The sequence below is a fragment of the Lupinus angustifolius genome, chromosome LG02, assembly GCF_001865875.1.
Source record: "Lupinus angustifolius cultivar Tanjil chromosome LG02, LupAngTanjil_v1.0, whole genome shotgun sequence".
Classification (NCBI taxonomy): domain Eukaryota; kingdom Viridiplantae; phylum Streptophyta; class Magnoliopsida; order Fabales; family Fabaceae; genus Lupinus; species Lupinus angustifolius.
Window position 1 is genome coordinate 112,707 of NC_032010.1, and position 18,202 is coordinate 130,908.

An 18,202-nucleotide genomic window follows, 5' to 3' on the forward strand; every position below is an offset into this window, starting at 1 on the left:
ACAAATACACGGGTAACTTGACTTGCTAGTTTGAATATAAAGACTTTTACAAATTAGAAGTACATTACATACATTTTGTTTGTGTGATATTTAATAATGTAAAAAAAAAAATAGTGTAATGATGATAATAGAAAAAGCAAGATAGAAAGAACCCTAGGTATGATATACTAGAAGCAGCTCAAAAGTTGTATACATCAAAACAAAATATGTCAGCTGTTAAGAGATCACTCCGTCAATTCACCTTCGGAACCGCCAAAACCGCCGGCCGCAACTCCTCCGGTCGAATCACCTCCTTCCACCGCGGCGGCGGAGCCAAACGCTTGCAGCGAACTATCGATCTCAAACGAAATGTTTCTTCCTCCATGGGCGTCGTCGAGAGGATCGAGTACGACCCTAACCGCTCCTCCAACATCGCTCTCATCCGCTGGCTCCAAGGCGTCAAGCCACAGCTACCTCGCCACCGCCACTCCACGGAGGCGAAACCCTCACCCGTCACTCCGCCGCGTAAGGTCATCGAGGCGGAACCAACATCGGATATTCGCGGCGTCTTCGAGATTAACGCGATGTTGCCGCCGCGCGTGGAAACAACCGCGAGGGACATTTTTCTATCTACTTTTAAGAGAGGAGGTAAACGTGAAGGTGAACCGCTTGCTTTAGGGTTGCCGAGGATTGTGGTTGCGGCGGCGAAGCCTGAGTTCTTTGCGGCGCGTGAGAAAGGCGAGGAAGGATTGTTGCAGGTGCGGAATTGGAAGAGGAACAGCGATGTGTGGAAGAATAGAAACAAACGTAAAGCGGCGATTTCTTGGCACAACATTTGAAACCTAAAGATGTAATGTTGAATTCATTATTATTATTATTATTATTATCATTGTTTGATTTTTGAAACTTCGTGTTTAGTTTATTTTTTACTTTTAATGTTTTTATTGTAGCTTAATTACTGGTTGGTCTTTAATTTTGTGTTGGGATTGTGTTACTTTTTATTTCAAGGCATAATGAATGGAGTGGCGATGATGATAGTTAAGTTATTTTCTCTGGTTTCTGAAGTAAAATTAAGAGGGATAAGAGTTTAATGAATACTCAAATTTGTCATTGAGGAACAATGTGCCTAATCTAGTCTGAGAAATAGAAAATCAGGAAAAATCCCTACTTAGTTTAGCTCTTGTTCTTGAATGAATAAGATTGTTATTACATCAAATTTGAATTGTCTAGTTCTTCAAGAAAATTGATTCGGGTAATTCAACAGATACATATAGAAAGAAAAAAGAGTTGGCTCTTAACTTACCAAAAGATAAGTTATTTTCTCATCCTTAAGTGATTATTATGTGCTGTACTTGGTAATTATCATATAGCTATGGTTTATTAGTTAGAGTGTGATCTTCTTAAACTTGTCGTTTTGCTTTAGAAATTTAATATTTCTCAATCCTGATTGTTGCATATGATGATACTAACACGATGAAGACCATCATCATCAGCTACCCTATTTTCTGTGTCACAGTCAGCCCAAATTTGTGTTTGACTCTTTAAATCCTAGTGTTAAACTTCCTCCACCCAATCCTGAGGGAAAATGTTAATAATGGAAGAAGAATCTTCTTTCGCAAAATTCATTCCTTAATTTTCTGCTGATCACTCAGCCAAATAAATTTTTCTCATGGCTTTCTATGTCTATTTTAGGTTCTTCAAAAGGATCAAATTTTGAGCAGGTTTACAAAACAGGCACCAGATCATGGCAATCAAGTAAATTCATTTCTCAAAGCTGCTTCAGTTCACTTTCAAGAAAACTATACCTTGAATCTTGATAGTAGTTTTGCAGACAATATTATGTAATTTTAACTTTATTTTGTTGATTTCATGGTACTAGCAAGGTGGTAGTTGTTTATGAAGGTCTCTTAGTTGTTCGATCCACGTAGAGGACCTAACCTACTGAGTTTGAGTTTAAGATTTGGTTGGCGTTGTTTTAGTCATTCATGCCTGCATTAAAAAATCTCAGTTAAGCAGGCATTTTATTAATGAAATCTCTTGGAATAAGGTGTTCACTTGACATGAATCAGGTGCTATTGGATATAAAGGTTATGGCTTTTGTCCTTGTAATTGTTAAACCTTGACAATATTTTTCAATCTAGGTAGAATGATTATTAGCATCTTCTTGCTACTTAAGTTAACTTATAGTTCTGGCAAAATGTTATCCTTCATACCAGATTTGGATTTCTAAATTTTTTAGAATATCGTTTAGTAATGGACTGTGCATTCTTGTATTGGAGGCATGAGGGAGGAAGGAAGCACTAAGCATAAGGAAAACAGTACTTCCCACTTTTTAGCATTTTTCATGAAATCAGAGGAGACACTGATACGTAGGCTATATTACTCTGCATTCAAATTTGAACATCTTTGCCACTTTTTACCTTCTTTTGCTATCCCAAATCTGAAGAAAGAAAAAAGACTAAAATGATTGAGAAATGGTAGAAAGGATTTTCCAGTGTAATGGTAAATACAGAAGCACATTCTCAACTACCAAACAAAAGGATAAGAGACTTTAGGTAGAGGATTCTATGAAATGACAGAGTTTATTTTAACTTAAACCCATAGATACTTGTGAAGAATAAGGAATGATCACAGAATTTTATGAGCGATACAACACTTAACCATTATCACACATTTACATTCTTCTAAGAAAGAGATAATGTGATGGAACTTCATCCATATGGCACTACCACATTGGTCCATAATGATAAGGCCAGCTAGCAGCATTAAAAAAAACTCTATGTAGAGATCGGCTATTCTAGATCATGTTTTATATGCTATTGAATGCTAATAAAAATATAATATGTCAATTAAACTTCATTATTAATATTGTTTTTGTTTTATTATCATTGACGTGAGAGAACGTATGAGACCTAATCTAAGATAATTGACGTGAGATAACGTATGAGACATAATCTAAGATAACAAATTTATGTTGAAAAATATATTCTGTGTGGCCAAAATGATTGTCTTGCCATCACTTACACTATCCAATTATTGAAAATTGGTGGCAATCAAAGACTTCAATTTCAGATTATTGGATTAGAAACGTCCAAGTTAATCTATTATATATAGGTAAGAACATAGCAACTCTAGCATCATAACTTCCCGAGTTAGAGAACTAAGTAAGGGAGAAAGCAAATAAGCAATGGCCTCCTCTCTATGATTTCATCCCCAGCTTTGAACACCATTAACCGTGCCACCCCGGTACAGGTGGTAGCTCCATTCACTGGCCTCAAGTCGATTCCTGGCTTTCCTGTTACCAGGAAAACCAACAACGACATTACCACCATTGCAAACAACGGCGGAAGGGTTCAATGCATGAAGGTAACATTGCTCGACATGAACAATTAATGCCACACACATAGGCACCCTGGTGTGACTTCACATTTGCACAATCTTGGATAACATATTCTAATTCATTTTCTATGTGCTTATACTATAGTTTTGTAATTATGGAATTTTCTATATACATAGAGGAATCTAAATGAAACTGAATCCTACATATTTATATTCTAGAAACTAGAGTGTTACATAACATTGGTGTCAATGACAAAGATGCACCAAGTTGTTGAGTATTAAGTATTGACCCATTTGCTCAATTTTGTGCATGCTAATAGGTGTGGCCACCAATTGGCCTGAAGAAATTTGAGACTCTTTCCTACCTTCCATCACTCTCTCCTGAGTCCTTGGCCATTGGGTAATGAAGTTGAGTTCTCTTTGATTAGTTTGGAACTTGTTGGAGACATGGATGGCCATTGGTTAATGAAGTTGTTAGTTATGAATTATTGTAGAAATATAACTTATCCCTACCCCTTTCACGTTACATTAATAACTGGACCCTTTTGATAGCAACCTTTGTGGAAAATATTGCATTAAGATAAAGAAAACAGATAATAATAATAATAATAATAATAATAATAATAATAATAATATGTTATGTTTCTTTTATAGCAATTTGACATATACAAGGTCGAGTGGTCCATAAAATTTGAATATATCTCTAACTCATTGAGAGTGAAAGGATAATGAAGCAACAAAAAAATACAAGAACTTATGAGCTTTTACTATCAGACCTTAATCCATTACTTTATGACATGAGACTATTGACATTTTCAATTATCTATTCATATTCATTAATTTTGTAAAATGAAAAACTAGATTGATAATAATTGATTAAAATGGAGTGTCTATTCCACACAAATAACCATAAACTTAAAATGATAAACAGAAAATATAACTTACCTTCAAAGTGACAAAAATATTATAGGACCATTCACAAAATCACCATTTCTATATGGAACATTCTTCCTTATTTACAAAAGAACATGCTCTTTTACATGGCCATGTTTCAAACCTTCTCAACAACACTATTTCCTTATCTGCAGCTCCCTCGGACTACTCGCGAAGATAGCCACCATACCAAAAACAATGCATAATCTATATACACCACTAACCGAATCTCTCGCGCCGCTCCAAAACATTCAGAACACTCTCTGGTCAAGTCATGTTTGGGAAGTAGTTATACTTATAAGCTCCTTCTATATACACTTCTACGAAAGGAGTTGAAGCAACTGCGGTGATGCTGGAATTCTTGCGACCCTACACTCAAATCCTTCTACTCTAACTGCAGCTGGTTTAGGTCCGTAATTCGTTCTACCATATCCTGTGTTATGAGATGCCGAAGATGGAGATGGTAAACCTAACCGGGAGGAAATACCGGGCATAGGAGGGTGCTCTTCATCTCCAAAACGATTATCATTTATCAAGGGATTACCAACCCGAACTGGAGGAGACCCAAAAAAATATGGGGGAGATGAGGCCACCTGATTTGCATATTCTTCATCATAACTCTCCTATTGAAACCAAGATAAAACTTAATCAACCGAAGATAAAGACAAATAACAGTCATTACAGTGGAAAAAAGTTCACACTATACCAATTATAAGCAGATAGATCCTTGACAGTAACTACAAAATTTGGTAAAACTTAAATGTCGAGGTCCAAAAGCATTCCAGTAGAGAAGTGTTCATGTGAAAATACTACTACAGAAACATTCCTCGTAAAGTTCAACATCTTAAAGAATTTAGTTTGAGATAAAGTTTTCGATTTTCATTATTATAAATTACAATAGTGACCACTGACTCGTGTTTTCATTCTATTTCTGGTTGTAATTGTGACTCAATGTTTTCACTATGTTCCTCACATTCAAAGATTTTTACATGAAACGGTCAAAACTATAAAAAAGTGTTTTCACTTTTTCCAGTAAAAATCTTTGAAAAAGTAAACAGAAGGAAAACATGGGGACACATTAGTTAACAGGAAATAAAATGAAAACAGTGATTACTCATCAATAATGGCAGAACCGTAAAACAAAAAAAATCTCAAACCAAACAGACCCTAAGATATATTAAAAACAGTTTTTCAAATGAACAAAGGATGCACCACATAAATAAGTTAAAAAAGTAACATTACTTAAAGACCAAAATATTTTTAAAGGATAACTTTATTCTACTAGAAAATTATTTATCCCCGTTAACTCAACCATTAGCTAAACAATGTGAAATTGAGACAGACACCACTTACCTTCTTGAGAATAAGGTCTAGTAACTCTGCCCCGGCTTTTGAATCAGACACCTCAACATGTTGACTAATGAATAAAACCAAAACACAGAACAGATTAGACCTTGAATACGTTCGAGAACTTAACAATGCCATCAAACGGGGAACAATTTATCGTAAAGGTTACCTAAAATGCCATCTTAAGGGCTGTATAGGGACGTTCGTTAAAACCCCAACTCTGCATGGCTTAGGACAAATGACAGAGCCATTCTGATCAGTAATGGGAAGAGAGCCCTTCATTCCTTCACTGGCTGTGTGGGCATTCTTGTGAAGATCATAACAAGTCATTTTCAAGTCCAATTTTATTCACAATATAACACCTAAATAAGGAAAAGTTAGCACAAATATATTCAGGAAATGTAAATAACATAACAAAAGATGAAACTTGACTTTATTCACTAGAATCACAATTATTTACAAAGGGGGTTGGAGAATAATCTTAGAAATCATAAAATGACAGCTTGAATTTCAAAACAGATCCATTTACCCGGTTCATTTCAATGACTTAATGCCTAGGAAACACGGATATGACATGAGAGTATGGGACATAGAAACAACACAACAAACGACACCGGGATACAACAAATTTTCAAAAGTATATGGCCAGACACGGCTATGATACAAGATGTATAAATTAATATAAAGTTAACAAAAAAGTACAAATCATAAATTAAAAGAGAGAAAGAATGTTTTAAAAATTAGTGATTATGGTAAATACTATTATAGTGACATTTCTATCTATAACGATATTAAAAATAAAAAAGAGAGAGTCATAGAATGCGAGTATGAGTGTCTAACCCAAAATTCAGCAACTAATTTGAAGTATTCCTGCTTCAAAGGTTAATGCATCAAAATGGTTGAATCTAAACTTGAGAAAGAAATTCCAAAACCCAATTCACTCTTTATCCAATTATTTACGACATACATAAAAGGGTAAAATGAAATTGACAAATAAACAGCATTTCTGAGTTCAAACAATGAAAAAGCTTCAAGCTTTGCCTTCTCTTTCTTCTGGGTGGGTCATTAAAATAATAAAAATCATTGCTTTAACAAATTGAAGTAGCTAAAATCACTGAGTGCATATTTTACAATTAACTAAGGCAACAGTCACAGAATTATAAAAGGTGTTTTATTGAACAGATCTCGAAATATGATTAAAAAAGTGTAATAAAAATGAAGTGGGTAAAATATAGAACACAAAAAAGTACAAGTAACATGGTAGCATTTCAGTACTAGGAAACAACAACACAAAACAAGAGAGAGAGAGAGAGAGGGAGAGAGAGAGAGAGAAACCTTTGGAGGTATCCTCGAAACGAAGAAATTGAAGGAAGCTGAAAAAAAGATAACGCCATGGAAATGAATCATATTTATAGTAAAGGAAATGTGTTTAGGGTGTTAGACAAAAAAACGATTACACTACGTCGTTTTACCACAATAAATATTAAATATCTACTTAGATATTTTATCCTTTTCTATCTTTAAATAATAAAGAATATATGGATGTACGGTTTTATTTGATTACTGATAAATTAAGATGTCAAATATTCAATTTTTATAAGGATACAATCATATATCATTTTCCATGATAATAATAAGAGTTTGATTATTGTTACTAAAATAAAGCATAAATGTTTGCATAGATATGGCTATGAGATCCACGAAAGTTTGCAGTTTGCAGGGATTATGGTACTTTTAAATAAAAACACTTACTTTTCATTTCCTTTCATTTTAATTCCAAAATAAAAATTAAAGTTTGTTACTTTTTCATATTGGGTGTGAGTTTCCAATTCCAAGTGGTGAACAAGAAGAAGAAGAAGAAGAAGAAGAATTCAGTGGTGCAGTTTAACTTTAGTGAGAAGAAGAAAAAGGAAGAGAGAGAGTTAAAGTTATCATTATCTATGAAGTTTCCTGTAGGAGTTATTGACAAAAACAATGAAGAGTTGCATAAAGTTTTGAATGCTAAAATGGATCAAGTCAATGCTAGAAGATTAGCTCGTCAAGCCTTCAAGGATATTCAACTTGGGATTGACCATATACTCTTTAAGTTATGTTCTTCTTTCTTTCTTTCTTCAATTTTAGTGATAAGAGTTTGGATTTTTGTTCATTCTTTGATGTACTTATATATCTTGAGGTTTGCAGCAATAACTTGTTTATGATTATTCACTAAAAGAGGTTTATGGTTAAGTAATTGGTGGGTTTGAGAATATTCGAAAAGTATGTTATCCAAGCACATTTCAAGTATTCGTAGTAAAACTATTCTCTCCTTGTTTGAGACTAATGAAAAAGAAACATTTTTTTGTTTTTTTTCCTAAATGATTATGATATTTAGATTTGTTTATTGGAGCGTGATTGATTTCTAAGTTTGCCTCCTTCAACATTCGTCGATCTTACTAACTTTGCACATATCAATTCGTTTATGCTTACTGTTTTGCAGACTCCATGCAATGGACTAAAAATGAAGGAGGTAACAAGTTTAGTCTTATTAAACAATTTCATGAAATTTATTTATGTTTCTACTGAGGATTTAACTAAAAAAAGGAGCTTGGCTTAGAACTTTGAATCGGAAAAGCGGCGTCAATGTTTCTTTATCATTGTACTCTTTATCTCTGCTACTACTGGCCCCTCCCTTTTTTATGTGTTACTTGATGTGCTTTGCAACAGTCCTTTGAGGTGAACTCAAGGGGTCTAGAAATCTTCTGTAAAAGTTGGCTTCCGACGGCTTCTAGGCCCAAAGCAGCTGTGTTTTACTGTCATGGTTACGGAGACACTTGCACGTTTTTCTTTGAAGGTATGTAGCTGATATGAAGAACTTGTTGCAATAAGTAAATAGATTGTTACATTGCCAACTCAGTCATGTGATGGAATTATTTGCAGGAATAGCTAGAAAGTTGGTATCGTCTGGATATGGAGTTTTTGCGATGGATTATCCAGGATTTGGTCTTTCAGAAGGTCTCCATTGCTATATTCCCAGTTTTGATGCGATTGTCGACGATGTCATGGAGCAATACTCCAAAATCAAAGGTACTTAAACAAGCACCAAACTTTGTGTCTTGAATACTCAGCTAACATCATAATGAAATTTAAGTACTACAAGTTTTGTTCGTGTATGATTAGTTTCTTCTCAGGTATGGGATTGAATACTATAGGTGGCATGTGTACTTTCGGCATAGAGTTAAGTAATATAACGCTGATGGATATTTCCATCTATTTGTATGCAAAAGTTCCCAGCTTCTTTTCTCAACTTCAGACATAAAACTAGCTGTGATGTAAATCTGAGACTTATTATATGAGCTAAGAAGAAAAGAAGGGAAAACCATAAGTTTTCAGCACAGGTTGACGTAGTTTTGGAGTAGTTCACACCAAAGGAGTAGCCATGGGTACTAGTACCCGATACCTGGTATGCAACCGATATGGGTACATCACCATCTTTGAAGTACCCATGCTACGTCGGTTCTGACATATCTATCAATTTCTAGATAAACATTCTTGAGCTTCATGAATGAATCCATCAGGCTAAAGTTCAATCACCTTGTTGTTCTTCACTGGCTGATGCCTCTATATCTTCCAATATAGACAGTTTCTAAAGTAAAGCATTCATCTGGAAGTTCTGCGAATAAAACTGCATGGAATTATTAATGAACTTTCTCATGCTCAGTAGGAAAACATTTTGTTAATTTGTTTCTGATAAATAAAAAAATCAGCTGTCTTCTTATAAGTGCCATCATTACTTGTTCAAAGAAGAAAGTAACTCTATTTTGTTGATATTTTCGGCATGTCCTTGTTTGACTGGAAACTTGAACTGTGGCTTTCACATGGAAGTTGTATTCTGGGGTATATCTTTTAAACTTTCTTTGGAATGAAAACAATGTGGTTCATTCTTTACATAATCAAAATTTATTATCTGTATATAGTTTACATGTTACATTGCAAACTTGCTAATACCTATTCAGATTTGAACTTCGATACTCCTATTGTCCTACATTCATACAAAAGTTTTGTTTCATTCTATGGCAGAAAACCCAGAATTCCATTCTCTTCCAAGCTTCCTCTTTGGACAGTCTATGGGTGGAGCTATTGCTTTAAAGATGCACCTTAAACAACGTAAGGCGTGGGATGGTGCCATTCTTGTTGCACCTATGTGTAAGGTATTTTTCTAAGATAAAAATCAAGTGAGCAGTTCTGGTTGGATTTTTTATGACCTCCTTTTGACCAAACACTATGCAGTTTGCAGACGACATGGTTCCACCAAAGTTCTTAACTCAGGTTCTTATCGGCATGGCCAATGTTCTTCCAAAGCTGAAGTTAGTTCCACAAAAGGATTTAGCAGAGGCAGCATTCAGAGATTTGAAGAAGAGAGAGATGGTTTTTATATTTTGATCATTGGCCAATGTGGCATATATTTCTTCCTCTCCTATTTGGATTTTGGATTTTGGATTTTCTTTTTCCTTCAATTTTTGCACTCAATTCTTTCTTAGTATTATGTATACTAATAAGTACTTGACACTTTTCTATTGTCTCTGCAGACAGCATATAATGTTGTTGCTTATAAAGATAAACCACGTGTGTTGACTGCCGTACAAATGCTTAAAACCACTCAAGAAATAGAATGCAGATTGGAAGAGGTATACGATGAACTTTTGACGCGTCCAACTTGTGCTAGATAAACCACCAACATCATGATTTTAAATTGCAGTTATGGTTATGTTATGTTTACTGCAATTGTGATAAAATTTGGCCACTGTGTGGCTGCAGAGACTATCAAAACAACAATATTGTGGCTGCAATTACTGTTGCAGACAACAATTTATACATTTCATCATGTAATGGATGTGGTGATTACATTACAGGTGTCTCTGCCATTGTTAATCCTTCATGGAGAGGCCGATACTGTGACCGATCCCTCTGTGAGCAAAGCATTGTATGAGAAAGCAAGCAGTTCAGACAAGAAGCTTAAGCTTTACAAGGATGCCTACCATTCTCTTCTTGAGGGAGAGCCTGATGAAATGATAATTCAAGTTTTGAGTGACATCATTTCTTGGCTTGATGTGCACAGCTTCAAACATTCTTCATCATCCTCTTAAAAATTTAATTTCTCCATCTCCTTTGAATATTGAGATTGTTTCAAGAAATGAATAAAAATGCAGACTTACTATTGTTTGTATAAAAGTAGCTAGAGCAGAATCAAGTTATGTTTGTTCCAGTCAATTATTTACTTGACAATATTCATGTTTGGGATGAATAATGTATGTAGTGTTTATATCTTTACATGAAAGAATGAAGATGGTAAAAGCAGAAATAAATGTCTCTTTTATACCTGTTCGGCTTAAGTATGCTTTCTGCTTCAGTAAAGTAGTATTGTTTTGTATTTTGTCCCCTAAAAGACCATGTCTTCTTGTAATGTAGTTTGTATAATGTATTATGTGGGTGTGACTCCTTTGTACCATTGAATATAATGTATGATTGAGATCTTTACACTCAATGAATCTATATAAAAATTTGGTCTAAATTTATACACATTATTAGACTCTAATTTGTAAACTGCACTTTAGAGGAACCTCTCTCTAATTGTATATAGCAACTATGGAGTTTCTATTACCCTTACAGCTTCAAATGCATACACTGACCATGTAAGTCTTCACTAAGGAAACAAGATGCATCAAAGTTATTTGTTTCCTCAGGAAACCTTGCTATTGTGTGCTATAAACCCTGCTAGAAAATAATGGTACAATATGTTAAATGTGTTACATTCTAAAAACTGACTGTGGAAGCTGATTTAGAAACCAATTCAAACATGATTATTTAACAAGAACATGCCAGAGGATTTTGATAAAACAAAGGAACTGAATTTATATAGTGAAAACTGATACATTTCATGCATAATTTTGAGTGACATAACATATTGTGGTACATGTTCAAGAGCAGAATTGAACATTCTGTGTGATACTTGATCAAAGTTTTATTTAGTTCCAAGTTGGTTCATTTTAGGAGTTCCTTATCAAGGCAAAGAGTCAATGCTCATTCATTTGTAATAGTGTTGATGATGATATATGATGACAATACTATATAACTCTAATATAAGCTGCAAGGATCAAGTTTCCTTTCAAGCTAGTACTACCATTATTCCATATGCAGAATAATATTTTTCAATACTTCATCAATATAGTAGGAGAGAATTGTGAAATAAGGTTGTCTTCACAAAGCTTAATTGCCTCCTCCTCTCCGAGCGTCACCATAACCACCCGGCTTAAGGGACCCTCCCCGGATGGCGCTGGGAGTATCAAAACTTGCCCTTCTCCCAGAACTGGCTCTATGTAATGTGAAACATGAATAGGTTTGAACCCCTCTTGAAATTCAGCTAAATAAGGATTCACACCCTCTAAACTAGCACATATCACATCATAACCATTCATCAATGCAGAAAATTTTATATCATTATTTTCAAACCACTCAATTAGATCCATTATTCCCTCATTGTCCACTTTTGCCACAGCATCTCCTATTGCCTTAGCAGCTTCTGAAATATTGTTCTCTCCTACAATCCCTTCTGCATGCACCTTATTATACATCATGCAACTCCCAAAGAATCCATGGTCTAAGCCTAAGACTTTCCTCACATCAACACATATTGACATGTCTACAAGCCCATTTCTTAACCCCTTGATCTTGCTTAGAGATACCCAAAATAGTCCTGCTAGTGCCTCAAAAGGTGTTACTATTGAGCTTGATAGATAAGTGTTTTGAGCCATGGATATGCAAGCCTGAACCATTTGGTCTGAGAAGCACAAGGACACAGTAGTGTATATGTCTTTCTTGATTGGAACAGGTTTCTCAATTAAGGACTTATAGTGATTAATTAACTCCATACATTGTTGGTGGTTGGATTTTTTGTTTCCTAATGTTATATATGGTAAAGGATGGAACATTGGAGGATCAATCATTTTTCCTATCAATGAAATATCAGTCCATGCCTTCATGAAATTGGTTGCACTTGTGAGATCTGCTAGAAGATGAGTGCAGCTTAGGCCAATTGCTAATCCACCTTCCTCAAATTCAGTCACCTGAGATTAAGATAAGTACAAGAATAATACACCATACGAATACGATAAGATAACAAATTTAAAAGTTATAAGATACGCGTAAACTATGATAGAATACGTAAAATTAGTATAAGATTAATGTTAAAATACACTCTTAAACTAAGTGAGAAATGATAAACAAGGTGTTGGTCTATTAGTGTAAGGCCCCACTAGATTCATAGAATGACCGAAAGATCAAGGGCTCGATTCATTGGAGCGGCACATGTTGGGATCGGCAACCACGCACACCAAAAGTTAATAAGTTCTAACCTGGACAGAAAAAGTGGACCAATAATAAGACTTTTGAATCATGTCATCACAGTACACAAGCTTGAGTTCATTTTTGCTATCCAAATTTGTTAGCCACCCTTCAACACTTCCTTTGGCTATTGCCTCCACCATTCTAACACCAGCATCATTACACTTAATCTTCCAATACCCTCTCTCATTTCTTATCAGCCTTCCAGTCACAATAGGAAAATAAGTAAGCATTTCTGACAATGTTTCTCTCAAATTCTTGGTTATTTCTCCAACAACTCTCTCTTGTGATGTTTGGTAATAGTATACCACCTTAATGTTTTTGTTCTCCATACAATGATCCAAAACTGATAAGGGAAAGTACTTACCTTGTTCAACTGCCTTAGTGCTCACCACAGTTCTTTTCACCATATGATTAATTTCAGTGCCCATTTTTATATATTTGATGATTAGAAATTGTGCACCTATATATGAACCTATTAGTAGAATTAAAGTAAAGAATATGGACATTATATTGATGTTATATATATGAATATATCTACTACCTTTGAGCACAAATCAGTGCAACATTTAAGGGAAGCAACACTTTCATGTGTACTAGAAAAAATAACCTGTGTATTAGTAATGGAATGATATTTTCATGATCCATGAAATTGTATATGTATTGGTTAAGGTATTTTGTGTGCACGTATGGTTTTCAACATAGATTATTGCAAGAAATCACGGGTGGAATTTTCAACATAAAAAATACTTGTGGCAGATAAAAAAGCATTCAAATATATTTTTAGTTTTTATAAAATAGTAATGTATTTGATATTAAATGTAGAGTTTTTACATGTTAGTTGCACATAAATCTGCATGAGTACATGTTACTTTCCTTGACTCAAGCAGCTTAATTTCTACTTTAGTTTGTAACTTGCAGTTCAAGACAAGTATAAAACAATAAAACTTTCTCATCTTTTGTTGATTTATTAATTATTATTTCTATCTCCATTATTTTTCAAACAAAGTATTATAAAATATTTTGATGTAAGCAATGGTTCTTATACATGGTTTAGTCTATATCAATTACATTTATAGACTTTAACTCTGCTACTTCAGCAGAATTCAACTCAGCTTGCATGAAAAAAAAATCGTAGATACATCAAATATTGCTATAAATTAATAAATTGAATACATCTCAGAAAGGCTTTTCAAGAACATTTTTATGAACAGGAAATGAATTGAAACTAGATATAAATTATAGAAACCAACCTCTCTATAATTCATTTTCCTTAGACTCAATAATATATTATGATCTTACTCTTGCATGTACACTAAACTGCTGCTATAACATATAACACTGAAATGCATTATTTGACTCCAAAAATCAGAAGCAGCTTTGCAGAAACTCAGGAAAGTTGATAAAATCTGCTATTAATCCCGGTTCTGTACAGATGCAACTTTGATGCACTACTCGTAACACTAATCTCGGTATTAGCAGCTGCAAAAAGAACATCACCTTCAGTGACTACCTGTTCTTTAGGTGACCCTGTTGTATCCATTGTTCCTTCTCCAACTGTGACCAAAAAGATGGAAGGTCCTGGGATTGCTGGGAACACCACTGTTTCTCCTTCAGGAAGAACGCACCGGTCCATCTCGAATTCCTCGAATGGCGGGATGTATCTATTTACATATGGATTTAGAGGAGCTCCTCTCAAGATCTCAGGAGAACCCTGTAAAAGAGTGGGAAAATGGCATCAAATAATGAGTTTTACACACTGATATGCTACCTACTGAGTTACCAGTTGTAAAACTATATCTTCCCTCAAAAACCCAAGTAAAAAAGGTATATATGCATACCGTTACCAACTATGCTTGCAAAGGCCCACATCGAGTCAATATTACACAAACTAGAGTAGCATTTTGGCGCTCGACCTGACATTCCATATTGTTCTCTTCGGTTCCACACCTTTCCGTGGAACGAAGATGTCCCACTTTTTAACCCTTTGTCATGTTCTGTTCTATTTAATAGAACATAGAAAATCTCTCATTTTATGTTATGTCCCTTTCTAACACGTCAACCAAATACTACCTAAGTACAGGCCAATCAACCCATGTGCCATGATGAAATTCAAAATGAGAGAAACAAGAGAGGGGACACCAAATCGATCAATCTATTATCATGACGAAATTCAATAAATGACCCAACATTTGAACAACACTTCTCTCTCTCCTGATTTCTCCAAAGCATTTCTGCAATAGGACTAACTACTACTACTGTGCACATAAATAACCAAAGGAATAAGCATATAAATATTGTGTGTGTACTTGTTTATCTACCGATTCTAACTACAGTAACAACCTTGATGTATGATGTATCGTTTACCTGATTGTATGTGAGCATAGAACAAAGAGACTGGACATCTATATGTTTTGGAGTTAGGCCAGCACGCACAACATTATCCGAAGTTGCCATGCATTCAACACATTCCCCGGATAAATATGCATGTGGTTCATTTGGCCCAAGGAACAAGGCTTCACCAGGATTGAGTTTTACAAGGTTAAGAAAGAAGGCTGCTATAACCCCAACATCAGCCGGGTATTGCTTTTCCAACTGCAGCACGAGCTGCTCCTTATCTGTCAACTGTCTCATCTGGATGCGAAATGAGATTATTATGATATCAGTTACTGATGTTAGCAACCCATACAAAAGTGTTAGGAAAAAAACAGAAGCAAACTATTTTTAGCAGAGAAGCTTAAAGAGATTAATGTATTAGAAAGGTGGTGCTATCTGAATAGTAAAGTTGCTTCAGTATCCTATATCCAATACACAATACGGAGGAACAAAAGTACAAACTAAATGAGATAAGTAATAAACTAACCTCACTTTCTTTATGCAGACGACATTTCAATGTGTTTACTGCATCAGTTATTCTATCTTTATCAGCTGACATGAGAAGAGTGAACACTGCCTTCAAAACAGATTTTAACTCCTCTTCACTATCCTCATCACTGGTTTGCAAGACCAGGTTTGCATTTTCAGCACCAATCAGCTCGGAAACTTCAGGAACAGTATGAAGCACAGCCTTAAGTTCCTGAAAAGAAACAAAGAGCAGATTGCTCAATTTCTCTGAGTGAAAAAAATTTCAATTATGCAATAAATTTACCATGAGTAAGCTAACCCCAAGAAAGAGCAAAAGAATGCAAAGAAAAAATGATTAACTGAAAATAATTCATTGATCTATACAAGAACGGTTCAAACGTCTTTTATGGAAGGATGAAACAGGTGAATCCTTTCCCCCCATAAAAGAAAACATCTTCGGATACTTGGGGTGATTAAATGTACAGAACCCAATTCATGTCAAACAGAAAAAATATTGTCAAGGTAAGATTTAGCTTTTCAAGCAGTCAACAGCAGCTTAGTAATAGGATCTGTCTTGCTTGATTGAACAAATAGACTTTCTAATACATGAGTTAACATAGATTAAACTCTTCAAAGTTAACAAAATTAACCATGACAGAGCCATTATATGAACTCATGAGTTAATTAAATTGGTTCCATTAATCTGTAATCCATACTTCAAAGCTGATCAACATTACAACAATGATTAGACACATCAAGTAGAGCCCCATATGCAGGTGAACCAACAAAAAGTAAAATCAGATATCAAAACCACCCAAAGAAAACCAATCTTATTCAAAACAGAACTTGAAGTAACATAACAGTGATTTTGATCACCAATAAGAAAGCATCAAACTTCCACTATTTGCCCTGTAATAACCTACACTTCAATGTTTAGTTAACTCAAACGGTTAATTAATTGCACATGTTGCTCTTAATTAATTAATTGTTTGGTCAGGTTGTTATTGCATAAGAAGTAAACATATGTGGTTGATATTATTAATGGATGTAAAATGAACAGAAAAGGTGCTTCAGTCAGTCAAAAAAGTGACATTAAATATATGAAACTCTCACCTACTTCATTTAAAAATTAACTCTAAGACATTAAGACATTTTTGGTCATATTATAATGTGCCTCAAGTTTAAAACTTGATTCTGGACTGTAAATTAGAAAGACAACACAAACAGTTCTCTGAACATATACAAATAACTGTTCTAAACACAATTAATGAAAAACAAACCAGGTTACTCATTCTTATAACGTGCCTATATTACAGCACTAAAATTAACTCCTAAATAAATAAATGACTACATAACTATTTGACCATCATTTGAGATTATTATAGAGGCCATTTCCAAGCTGAGATCTTCATTTCTCACCATTACTATAATGACTAAATTAATGGCTCACTTTCTCTTAGGGAAGAACTTTATTTACTCTAAAAAATGCAGAGAATGTAGTACCTTGAGAGTAATAAATCCACATAGAGCCTCAAACTGTGTCATTGCCAGTGTCATCTCAGGTTTATGATTCTCATCTTTATACAAATCAGGATGCAATTTATGCAGAGTCCTAGCCAATTCCTTATCTGGATGTGCCTGTATAGATAAGGCTTTCCCCACAGACAGCACCTAACACCAAAAACAACGAACAAAATCAAAATCAAAACCAAATCTAATATTGCCAATAAAACAAATAGTTATTAGTTATACAAAATTATTTGATTAAAATATCATTAAATTTTATTTTTCTGGGCTAAGAGGAAATTAGCAAAAAATAGTAGGAAATGGTGAAAATTGTTATTCCAGAAATTGTGGGAACCAATGCTCTAATGAAGGAATCATAAAAATTCAAACTTGATGTAAAATTCAGATACCCAATTGAAGAAAAACAAAGGAACACAAATCAGAATTGAGATATACCTTGAATAAGAAAGGGAGATCCGAGCCCCATTTATGAAGAACATTGTCACCAAGCACATGAGGATTCTGAGAAACCCAAGATTTAAGGGTAAGAGATTGAGAAGAATGGTGAAGAAAAGAAGGTCCAGAATCATGGGTACCCATCCAAAACTCAGCATAAGGCTTATGAAGATCGATCTGAGAACGTGAATTGAGAGAGAAAAGCCTTGCAACGTTGGAATCACAACCTTGTATACCCCAATCGTAATTCATGACAGAACATTGAAGTTTGAGAAGGTGTTTCGATTCGTCCATTGTTGTTTGTGTCGGAAGAGAATAGAATCAAAGAGAATTCGTTATTGTGAATGTGGTCACCATTGCCCCTTTTGAAGGAAGTGTTTTTGTAGAGAGAGAGAGAGTGAGAGAGAATTCCTTTGCTTCT

At 34.6% G+C, this 18,202-nt stretch overlaps 5 protein-coding genes and 1 pseudogene across 7 annotated transcripts; 3 read left to right on the top strand and 3 right to left on the bottom strand.

Moving 5' to 3' along the window:
- LOC109329597 (60S ribosomal protein L2, mitochondrial-like) lies at positions 144-2,154 on the top strand. Of its 2 annotated transcripts, none has more exons than XM_019563299.1 (2): positions 144-829; positions 1,684-2,154. In XM_019563299.1, the coding sequence occupies exon 1, from the start codon at positions 207-209 to the stop codon at positions 816-818; it is 612 nt and encodes a 203-aa protein (XP_019418844.1). In that variant the 5' UTR covers positions 144-206; the 3' UTR covers positions 819-829; positions 1,684-2,154. The 2 variants fall into 2 exon arrangements, with proteins under 2 accessions (XP_019418844.1, XP_019418837.1); XM_019563292.1 differs by having other exon boundaries at positions 145-829; positions 1,672-2,154.
- Positions 3,128-3,902, top strand: LOC109329618 (ribulose bisphosphate carboxylase small chain, chloroplastic-like). The gene is made up of 2 exons (XM_019563320.1): positions 3,128-3,345; positions 3,639-3,902. The coding sequence occupies exons 1-2, from the start codon at positions 3,181-3,183 to the stop codon at positions 3,720-3,722; spliced, it is 249 nt and encodes an 82-aa protein (XP_019418865.1). The 5' UTR covers positions 3,128-3,180; the 3' UTR covers positions 3,723-3,902.
- LOC109329612 lies at positions 4,260-7,035 on the bottom strand (annotated as a pseudogene).
- On the top strand, positions 7,232-11,016 carry LOC109329627 (caffeoylshikimate esterase-like). Its single transcript, XM_019563332.1, has 10 exons — positions 7,232-7,326; positions 7,421-7,685; positions 8,075-8,104; positions 8,302-8,428; positions 8,515-8,661; positions 9,655-9,785; positions 9,865-10,002; positions 10,164-10,262; positions 10,488-10,764; positions 10,809-11,016. The coding sequence occupies exons 1-9, from the start codon at positions 7,283-7,285 to the stop codon at positions 10,719-10,721; spliced, it is 1,215 nt and encodes a 404-aa protein (XP_019418877.1). The 5' UTR covers positions 7,232-7,282; the 3' UTR covers positions 10,722-10,764; positions 10,809-11,016.
- Positions 11,659-13,473, bottom strand: LOC109329634 (protein ECERIFERUM 1). The gene is made up of 2 exons (XM_019563345.1): positions 12,987-13,473; positions 11,659-12,698 (listed from the first exon to the last, which is right to left on the bottom strand). The coding sequence occupies exons 1-2, from the start codon at positions 13,404-13,406 to the stop codon at positions 11,784-11,786; spliced, it is 1,335 nt and encodes a 444-aa protein (XP_019418890.1). The 5' UTR covers positions 13,407-13,473; the 3' UTR covers positions 11,659-11,783.
- Positions 14,099-18,202, bottom strand: LOC109329637 (mannose-6-phosphate isomerase 1). 2 transcript variants are annotated; one of them, XM_019563366.1, is made up of 6 exons: positions 17,782-18,202; positions 17,323-17,490; positions 15,839-16,051; positions 15,343-15,609; positions 14,366-14,689; positions 14,099-14,295 (listed from the first exon to the last, which is right to left on the bottom strand). In XM_019563366.1, exons 1-5 carry the CDS (start codon positions 18,073-18,075, stop codon positions 14,366-14,368), a joined length of 1,266 nt encoding a protein of 421 aa, XP_019418911.1. In that variant the 5' UTR covers positions 18,076-18,202; the 3' UTR covers positions 14,099-14,295. The 2 variants fall into 2 exon arrangements, with proteins under 2 accessions (XP_019418911.1, XP_019418903.1); XM_019563358.1 differs by having other exon boundaries at positions 14,099-14,689.